We start from the raw sequence: 10,423 nt of genomic DNA on the forward strand, positions 1-10,423 counted from the left end.
TTCTGTGAACGGAAGAGTCCCGAATTTTCCATCAGATAAGCATCGACGCACAGTTTACGCCAGGACCCAAGGGAAAACTAAAACTACAAATAAACCCCTGACTTTTGCAAAGAAGGACCCGAAACAAAGAAAGAAAACACCGTCGGGTCAAAACCAACTGCTTCGTGGTTGCAATCTTGCCATCGCCGGGGGACTATGCCGCTTGGGACGACGTGACCACCGTAGCTCCAGTGCCGAGAGCCCGAGACGCGAGAGGAGAGTATGCATTCGTGCACACATCTTCTAATACGATCCGAGCAGATGACAATGTGTTTTGGTGTGCGGGCACGAGGGAGCTTTGCATTTTGGAACAGAGAGTATATTAAAGTCAAACTACATGTTTGAACTTTTGTAAATATATATTACAGTTTTGTGTCGAATTGCATCATGTTATAGACACTGGCAATCCAATTTTTGCATGAGTGCGATTTGCTTCACGTTTCTACTATTGTTGACGGATGTTGTTTGTAGAGTTATCTACGCGCTGTATCCCCGTGTCATCAAAATATATTGCAATACATGCCCCTCGGACACGAGGTGTATCATCAAATGGTTTTACGATTAGGACGCCAACAATATTGCGACCTCTATGACTTGCTCGCGTTCACCATTTTCATAAATTTACCTAGGCTTACCTCTTTCACCACTAAAGCTACATGCCTCGGTTTTCAACACTTTAATCTTGTGCTTTCACAGATACCTCCATGGTTGGGTGACTAAACTTCTATCAAGAGGAGCCGGACTCACCCTATCATCTTTGTTCTAGATTTGCTAGTCACGTATGTCATGTCCGTCTTCTATCCTCCCAAAAGTGTGATAACAAATTTGGATGACATTCGCCACACTTTCCTTTGGATGAATGATGAAACATGCATAGAGGCTCAATGTCTAATTGCTTGAAAAAATGTTTTCAAATCAAAATATATGATGTTATAGGCTCAAAAACTTGTGCATTCAAAATAGCTGCCTATCAATGAAATTTGCATTTTAACTCTTGCAGTTTCATGGTTTACCTTGGTTTATTAATTTGTACCACTATATGTACTTCATTAACATGTCCTACAAAACTTCAAACCCCTCTTTCCTTTGAAAGACACGTGTAAGTGCATAATTTATCCTAAATAGCTTTGGTGGTTGATAAAGATGCCCTTGCGGGCTAGTCATGTGCATTAAGCTTTCAAAGATTATCAGGTGGCACGAGACGGTTATTTTTACCTCCGTGTTTCAAAGAGAAGTCGGTGTTTTTCTATCGATTTAGTGTTGGTGGACTTGAAACATAGATGATGACGATCTTGGCCTCCTCAAGATGGACCACCTTTCTTGATTGCCTCGGCTTGATAAAGACTAGTAGATTGCTCCCCCGTTCTCCACTATGGGTGAGCTACTCTTCGACACATCTTCACAAGTCCATTGTCACCACAATGGGTGGCAAGCTTCAAGCATTATCTCTTCATGATGCTCCACTTGAACTTACACATTGTAAACTTGATGACGATCACCACTTGATGTCATCCTCCATGGGTTGTATGAGATCTTCGTGTTGACACAAACCCATGGACACATACCTAACTCCATATAGAACTCTCACGTAGACCATGGGTTCGTACACAAAGGGTAATGGATAATTCTTACCATACAATGGGATCACTTGATCCCTCTTGGTATACCATGTACGCCTTGTGTGTTGATCAACTTGATTCACTCTTTGACTTAGCCTTGATCAACCTTGAGACTTATCTTCTCTCTTCATAAAGATGATGTCCTGAAGGTAAACATGAATGTTTCCACAATCTTCTTCTTCAAGACATGCTTGCAATAAGCTTCAACTCTCACATGATCAATCTTTGAATGAATCATTGAATACCACCTTGGCCATCTCATAAACTCCTTGAAACCAACAAATGAACTTCAAGAAATGGCCATGGACAAATCCTTCGAATATGATTCAAGGCAACCATTAGTCCATACTGATTGTCATCAATTACCAAAACCAAACATGGGGGCACAATGTTCTAACAAACATAACCAATTTCTTTGCCATCAAGTTGAGATGATGTATGTATAGGTTGCCATGGCAGAAAAACCTCCTACAGCTACACTCTAATTCATGGCAAAAATCACACTTTTTTGAATTCATGTACAAAATTTTAAGATTTTAAAGATTTTTTCCTTGGAAACATGTTATGTTTGTTCATCATGGCAAAGAATCATAACCACTTTTTGCCATGGTAGTTTATTTTTGGTTTTACAATTTTTGTTTCCTCACTACATGAAAATTTACTTCTCATGGGAAATATAATTTCACATGCAAGGCAAATTACTTTCGTGTACCATGACAAAATTTACATTCATGGCAAAATTAAGAAGCTGATACATGGCAAATCGCATTGTCGTACCATAGTTAGTTTTTCTCACACATTTGTGTATCATATCTAATTTTCAGATTCATGGTAAAGTTTAGTTTAAGAGCCATGGAAAATTTATTATTTATAACACGATAACTCTTTTTTTAACTATATATGTTTGTATGTTTGAGATCATTGATATATGGTAGTTGGGCGCGACAAATTATCTTGTGTGCAGATTGGCGAACGTTATGTACACAACATGTCAAAATGGCATGCTTTTTTAATCTCGATCTTGTGTTGGGCTCTCTAGCTAGGGGCCCATATTTCCTTTGGGCGTGCTTAGATAACCAAAGAAAAATCTCGAAGTTTTGAACTGTTTGGGATGCCATTTCTTTGTGTTACTATAGGTGTTGGCTTGGTACTTTTGTAGGTTTGTGACAAATTATCACATTTTTTCCATGCTAAATTCAAGTATTTATTTTCATATATTTTTTTGGATGGCATTTTATATGTCCTAGTATTTTTAAAAACTATGTTGTTTTAGAAAAAAAATGTCAATGGAAATTTTTCTTGCATCATATTCGTGGCAGTTTTTTCATTCTTTTTTCATCATCCGATTTTTGCTGGAATATTTTTTTTGGGCCTAGCCCGTTCAATAGTTTTTCCCATGTGGAAAGTGCCCCTGATGATTTGTGTTGGAGGTCCTATTTGGCGCTCTTTACACCAGTTAACGAGCGGGCACTCTCATGGTCACTCGCATGGGCCGGCCCACAAGCGCGCTCGCTCACTCGAACAAAAGAGCAAAACAGTCACTACGTCTAAACGACTGCTGAAGAAAACAGAAAATCCAAAAAAGAAAAATGTTAATGCGCTTATTTTTTTTGCAGGAATTCCAAAAAAGTTCACGCTTTTGAAAAAAAGATGTCATGAATATGGAAAATTTTCACGGAATTGAAAAAGTTCATCAATTTTGGATAGGAAATTCACAAAATAAAAAATTGTCACCAATTATGAAAAAGTGTCCACCAATTTTGATTTTTATCATTTTTTAAATTCACAAATTTCAAATGAGGTTCATCGGTTTGAAAAATAGCTCACCATTTGGAAAAAAGTTTCATCAATTTTCTTAGGAAAACATGGAATTGAAAAAATACGTAAAATGTAAAAAATATTCGTGCATTTTGGAAAGGGAAAATTTAAAAGGAAATGAATACAGAATAAAAAAATAAGGAATATAAGAAAGATAGAAAAAAAACCAAACAAAGCGGGTCCAGGAAAAGCCGAAATCGAAAGAAAGGAAAAGAAAATCGGGTGGGAAGCTTCTAGAAGATGAGAAGATGTATCTCCCGTTACACACATAGATGGCCGGCCCAGGTGAAGCGCCTTCAATGCCAGTTAGTGAAATGCTTGTTAACGGACGCTGATGGCACCACATAGAAAATCCCTGATTTGGGTTGCTACTTGATCAGACATATCACTTTTATGGCAAGTTTTTTACTATGTTCGAGTTGGTGTTTTTCTTGGCCCAGTTTTTCTACTGAGTTAATTACATCTGGGGTACAATAACTTGGTCAAAATTAACAGATTCATACACAAACTTGAAAACCCTACAAAACTCATACATAAACTTGTTTGTTGTAACAGTTGACTACAAAATAACATGAATTAACGAACATGGCATGCCACGTCGGAATGTGACACGCGTCATGCTATGTTCATTTTACAAAAAAAAACCTGAAAGATGGATTATTAGCGCGTAGTGGTCCTCTGTCGAGTGTGCGGATATAAATATTTTAAGAGGATCCCCATATTATCGCAAATTCGTCAAACGACCTCGCTAACCTTCTCGTAATCCTTGCCTTTTCTTCTCCCTCGATCTCTCCTCGAGCTCTCTAGGGCAATCGATAGTGTGCCAGTTTGAACCCGTCAGAGGCGAGGGAAGCGGTATGTGGCAGGTCATACGGGCTGCGCCCGAGTTCCCTTCGGCGTATGGTATGTGCTGATTCCTCCTTTCCCCACCCTCTTGTTGCGGCGTTTCTTTCCCCTTTTTCGCTAGGTTTTGTTGGTAGCGACGATCATCTGTTTTGATGCATAGGTTCAATGATTGGGGACATTTTTTAGGGAGGGATTGAGGGGTTGGTGATCATATGGGTTGACCAACACGTGAACACATTCATTGGTGCTTGTGGAGATTTGAGTGGGGAATTTAGGATAGTGTGAAGGACGCCTAATTGTAGGGCAAAATAGATTAATATTGGACAGTGCAATGCGTGGCTATCATACGGACACTGCTGCTGTGGATTTAGTATTCCTATATGAAAAGTATGAATTTTTCAAGAAAACTGTGAACTTTGGCTGAATTGTGATTGAAATATACTGAATTTGATAGTGATTTTGTCTGAATTTTATGTGCAGTAGTATAGATTTATTTGTACATAGAACTGGAGTGTTTAGTACTGATATTTTAGTTGAACATGTTCTGAATTACGTGTATGATAGGGGAGTTTATGCAAAAAATCCAGATGTGGCCCTTTGCGATGTGGCAACCAATGTGTCACACACGGGGCTATTTTGTAGTCAACTATTACAACAAACAAGTTCGTGTATGAGTTTTTGGTGTTTCCAAGTTTGTGTATGAATCTGTTAATTTCAAGCAAGTTGTTGTAGCGCGGATGCAATTAACTCTTTTCTACTAGGACGTGATTTTTGAGTGTGTTTGGTTGGGGGTAACTAGAGTTAGGGAATGAGAATTAAAGGGGTGCGAGACTTTAAATCTATTATTTGGTTAGGGGATTGGGAATTTATAAAGGAATAGGCTTGAGACTCAACTCCCACCATTTTATTAACATGGGAGGGGGTGGGAGTTGGGAGGAAATTGTTTTAGTTAGTCAATTTTAACCATTCATCATAACTTATGTTCACTTCCCTCATCTAGTCCCTCGTCAATTCCCATGAAGTAAACAAGGGAATGCAAATTCTCCTCAAATTCTCACACATAATTCCTATCATGTGCCAAACAGGGGATTGGGAATGCAAATTCTCCTCAAATTCTCACACATAATTCCTATCATGTGCCAAACAGGGGATTGGGAATAAAACGATTCATTCCATATCTAATCTTAATACAACTCAATACAACTTCCTACATTAAACTCCTATTCCTCGTCCCAAATATTGCCAAACGTGTTGTTTGTGTAATGAGAAGTTTTATTGTGACAAGTGTACGGGAGTTCTAGCTGGGGCTTTCTTTCCACGGAATGAAATTTGTTGGATCTGCTTCCCAAACATAACGTTTGCTTGGACGAGCTACAATATTGGGTGCTTAAAAGATGGGGGCTGCTACGCATCTATCGGCGGATGTTTAGTAAACATCCGCCACCTGGAGATCCGTCCAATGTACGCGCAGTTGTCCGATCTGCGCGCGCGCAGCCGTCCGATCCGTTCCAGCCGGGCATCCTATAATTCCTGAAATAACGGCTGAGTTGCAGAAACTTTCATTACTGAAACGACGGTCGAGTTGCAGAAACTTTCGCTTTGTTACGAGAAATAAATTTTGCACTCGTTAATTCCTGAAACAATGATCGAGTTTCAGAAACAATTTGCTTGTTGCGGATTTTTTTCCCTTCGTCTTTGTGTAACATAGGGAGGGCGTGAGACAAAGAGATAGCCCAGGCAGCCATTCGATCGACTCGATCGAACGACAGCGCGTCCGACCGATGTCTAGCACGGGATCAGCCGGCTGAGGGAAAGGTTTTCCCTTAAAAGATGAGATTATTGGGTACCAACATGTTATTGGATAGTTAGGAGGGTGGTTCTATTTCGTGCCCACCAGATTTAAGTTTTTACATTGGTGTTTGGATTTTTTACTCCCTCCATCACGGTTTAAAAGGCGTGATTGAAAATTTTCTGGAACCTAGGTGGTTATTGATTGGCTGTGAGATGGGCTAAAAAATAACATTCACACTACGCATGCGTATAAAAATAGTACAACGTAGTAATAATTAGCTGCTAGAAGGAAATGTAATGTGCCTTAAATCTTGTCTATTGTGGAAATGCACGTAAATTTAATTGGGTCTTTAAACCAGACCTCCTCATGTTGGGTGCGTACATGCGTACATAACGATGAATGTATGTAAGTGACTTTGATTGTATTATGTTCAAAAAACAAGATTGTTCAAGAACTCTTGCTTTAAACTTCTATTTTTAAAGAACCTTCTGAAAAGGGCACCGCTGTGTCTTACCGTAATATCTCTCCTCGAGTCATGACGCGCGCTCTCTCTATGTATATACCTTGCTAAAATAAGGAGTCGCACACTAAATGGATCGGAGTGAGGTGATAGATAGATTTCATAAAATAAGTGAAACATACTACTCATGTCGCTCTGTTTGTTCAACACTCCAAGATGGCATAATAAACTCAGGCCATCACACCAGCTAAGACTGCACTGCAAATCTCGTGCCATGCTACGTCCGGCCCGCTGCTTCATGACGATCAGCAGCGGCGCATGGCCGCGAGGCCGCCGCGCCATCGACGACGACGACGGCCCCGTTGCTCGCTTCGCCGCCGCCGGTTTTCATCATCTCCTCGTCGTCATCTTCCGCGGTTTCGGCGGCAACGATGTCCCTTCCCTTGCCCCAGAGCACCGTGTACAGCCCCACGACTATGAGCACGGCGCCGATCACGCTGGTTAATTGAAGGCCGCCACACAAACCACAACACATGTATGAGCAATCAGTATATATATACGGGATCACCAAATTGTGCAATAACAAATGCATCGGTGGATGGAGCAATCGCCGGTACCTGCCGACGCGTATCTTCTCGCCGAGGATGCCCCAGCCGACGACGGCGACGATGATGAGCATCATGGGGCTGAACATGGACACGAACACCGGCCCGCGCACCTGGATGCACCACGACATCACCGCGATCACAATCCCTGACGCCACCACCCCCTGCATACATACATACATGTTCAGTTCGAATTCCACCACAGCATGCAATCTGAACGAACTAATTCACATTGTGTCCAATGATCTGGACATGGCGAGAACGTGATCTTACCGCGTAGAGCGAGCCGATGAGCCTGATATCGAACCCCAGCGCCCACGCCGAGAGCCTCCGCTCCGCAGCCAGCGCGATGACGCTGCACTGGACGCTGGCCATTGCCGCCATTAACACCGTCGTCGTGTACGGAGACGAGAAGGTGTTGGACATCTTCTTCTGCATGCCGACGCCATGCAAAACGATCACTTCAATTTGTACACGCTAAACTGCAAATTTCCTCGTACATATCATTATGTGTACTACCTGAATGATGAACCAGACTGCCCAGGCAACGTTGGAGGCGATGACCAGAGCCGCCCCGAGGGCGGCGGCGTGCCCGCCGGCGTGTGCCGCGGCCTCGGCGGTCATGGTGCGCTGCACGTACGGCCAGTGGATCGGAGAGTCCAGAGTCCTGATGAGGGCGCCCCTGTAGAAGGTCATCAGCATGGAGCCAGCAACGCAGAGCGCCGTGCCGCCCACCTTGGCCTTCCCGGCGAGGGCCGCCACGGGCTCCATCTTGAGCGCCGCCGCCAGCGCGAAGGTCACCGCCGGGAGGGTGTTGTTCAGCGCGGACGCCACGGTCGGGCGGCTGTACTTGAGGCCCACGAAGTAAAACACCTGGTTCATCGTTGCGCTGCACCAACGTGATGAGTATGGGTAATCAGATTGAGGCTAATATTGTCAGTTTTGCTATTGATTACGTACAAAATTAGCTCTAATTTACATTGGAAGACCATACCTATGGTTGTCCTATATGTAAACTCCGTCATTTGTATATCTGTTTTTTCTTTTGCGGTGGTCATTCTTAATAATATTATTAGGAAAATGATACGAAAACATCTTATAACCTCCAATTATAACATAGGACAAATTCTGATCCTCGAATCTAGAATTCATATACATGGATGCACAAATCGTTACTCATTTAACCAGCATCTATGAGTATAAAATTTGGCACTCGTCCGATTCATATTAAATATCACTGATTTAGTACAACTTTGTACTAAATTGACGATAATTAATATGGATGGGAGGGAGTGTAGCTGGATTTAGCAGGCAAGGTTTCAAACATATCTCAGTTTTTGGATATGATCATCATGAAAATCTGCAATTTGAAAGACAGACTTTCATAGGATTTCACTTTTTGGCTGGGCTTTGTGTAACTTGCCTAAAAGAAGTATGTGTCATTCATTTAATCAAGACTAAAAAGTATATATTCAAAATTATTTAAAATGAACTAGGAGTAGTTGGACGAATTTGTTGCTTACATTTAAATTAAAAATTACAAGAATCATTTGTAAATTTAGTAAATCAATTGTTTTTGAGCCGCTAGTAAAGCCATTTTGGTAAGGTAGCATATATATCAGTTCAGACTTCAGAGTGCAGATGACTCTCAATCAGGTTCAAGATAAAGGGAAAAGTATCATACCCAACAACGGAGCATAAGAAAATTTGTAATAGTGTCTTCTTGCTAATTGAGGTCCAAGTTTTTCTGCATCCATAATCATATGAAATCATATTGGGTAAGAACAGTGAGGGAATTATTTCATTGATGATAGATGGGAATGGACCACTCATGTAGCTCAAAGTTGAATGCATAATACCTACTACTGTACTCCTTTTCCGAAATAAATGTAGCAATGAGTAGGAAATATGTTTCATCTCAAAGATGTGGTACGGCCATTGAATTTGCATTTAATAGATGTTTCCAATGATATATTTTATACGAACATAACACACGTTTTCTTTGCAGAATTTTCTATACAAGTAATATGTCAAATTAATGCAAACAAGTCAACAATATTAAATATAGGATTTTTTAGACAAATTATTTTACCAGAAAGACATCACACTAAATCCATGGCCAGAAAAATGACAAGAACTGGTAGTTGGGTACATTACATCTTAGATCAAGAAGTCATCTGAAAACAAGAAACTTCCTTTATGAAAGGTGGACTCATCTCCTTCTAAATAAAATGCAAATTTGTAGGACGCCATGTGCTGAAGTGTGTAACATGGCCATCCAAGGTTGTCAGAATCACGATTCTGAATCGGATCGGAGCTCCGATGGTAGGATCGTAAATCGTAGAATCTTCATTATCAGGATCGTAAAGACGTAGATTCTATGAACTAAAATCGTAGAATCATAGCGATTAGTTCGGGTCGTGAAGCCATAGAATCGTACAACAGAATCGCGATTCTGACAACTTTTTGGCCATCAACAAATCAGAAATTGTTACAAAACAATTTAACCATACCGTTCAAAGAAGAAAGCAAAGGGGGCGAGGAAGACAGCCGCGACAAGATTTCGGTAGGTGATGAGCACGTAAGGGCTCATGCCGGACGCCATGGTGAGCTTTGACAACACATTCAGACCAGCAAGACCCAGCTGCACCAGGATCATACCAATTAGAGGCAAATAGTTACCAACACTCTTCATATCTAAACTATCTAGCTAGCCTCTGCAACCCTCTAGTTGAAGGTAGTGATATTCTTGAGATAAGGAGAGGGGTGCAGGGGCCAGGGGTACGATTGTGGACTCAGGAGAAGCTGTATATATAGAGGAGGGTAGGGAGTATAACTAGGGTACCACAACTGTATAGCTTCGAAATGGATGTATTCTTAATTTCACGCTAAACTCGTGCAGCTATATATCCTGGAGATATCGTACGTATCTCTTGGGGTAAAGCGTCCGTGTTCATTAGGTGCTTTGTTTACCCGGCTCATCCATTTGTGTGGAGTGTGAACTTCTTGCACAAACCGCTGCATGTATCCTGGGACCGTTGCTACTGCTAATTAATGGGATAAAGAAGGAAGGAAAATAGCAAGAGATGCACTTAGGATAAGGGTCTTGAATTAGAAGGTAGATATGCACTATCTATATTTCCTTTTTTTTTCGTGCCGCTAGCTGTCATCCTGCTATTAATATCATGCAATGCCAACTAGGTATATTGATGGCATGATATATTATTAAATTAAAAAATATATG

General features: G+C 41.1%; 1 protein-coding gene across 2 annotated transcripts; it reads right to left on the reverse strand.

The window, feature by feature from the left end:
* Positions 1–6,716: 6,716 nt before the first annotated feature.
* On the reverse strand, positions 6,717–10,028 carry LOC123413080 (WAT1-related protein At1g09380-like). 2 transcript variants are annotated; one of them, XM_045106025.1, is made up of 6 exons: positions 9,693–10,025; positions 8,864–8,926; positions 7,699–8,068; positions 7,453–7,611; positions 7,192–7,343; positions 6,717–7,071 (listed from the first exon to the last, which is right to left on the reverse strand). In XM_045106025.1, the coding sequence occupies exons 1-6, from the start codon at positions 9,872–9,874 to the stop codon at positions 6,852–6,854; spliced, it is 1,146 nt and encodes a 381-aa protein (XP_044961960.1). In that variant the 5' UTR covers positions 9,875–10,025; the 3' UTR covers positions 6,717–6,851. The 2 variants fall into 2 exon arrangements, with proteins under 2 accessions (XP_044961960.1, XP_044961961.1); XM_045106026.1 differs by lacking the exon at positions 8,864–8,926 and having other exon boundaries at positions 9,693–10,028.
* Positions 10,029–10,423: the final 395 nt, after the last annotated feature.

This window comes from Hordeum vulgare, chromosome 7H (genome assembly GCF_904849725.1).
Source record: "Hordeum vulgare subsp. vulgare chromosome 7H, MorexV3_pseudomolecules_assembly, whole genome shotgun sequence".
Lineage (NCBI taxonomy): Eukaryota > Viridiplantae > Streptophyta > Magnoliopsida > Poales > Poaceae > Hordeum > Hordeum vulgare.

Bases quoted from the DNA above. Each gene is read 5' to 3' on its own strand.
- LOC123413080 (XM_045106025.1), bottom strand. From the start codon at position 9,874: ATGAAGAGTGTTGGTAACTATTTGCCTCTAATTGGTATGATCCTGGTG. The intron at 7,344-7,452 runs GTAAGATCACGT...GTATGTATGCAG, and splicing joins TCATCGGCTCGCTCTACGCG to GGGGTGGTGGCGTCAGGGAT. The intron at 7,072-7,191 runs GTACCGGCGATT...TCAATTAACCAG, and splicing joins GAGAAGATACGCGTCGGCAG to CGTGATCGGCGCCGTGCTCA.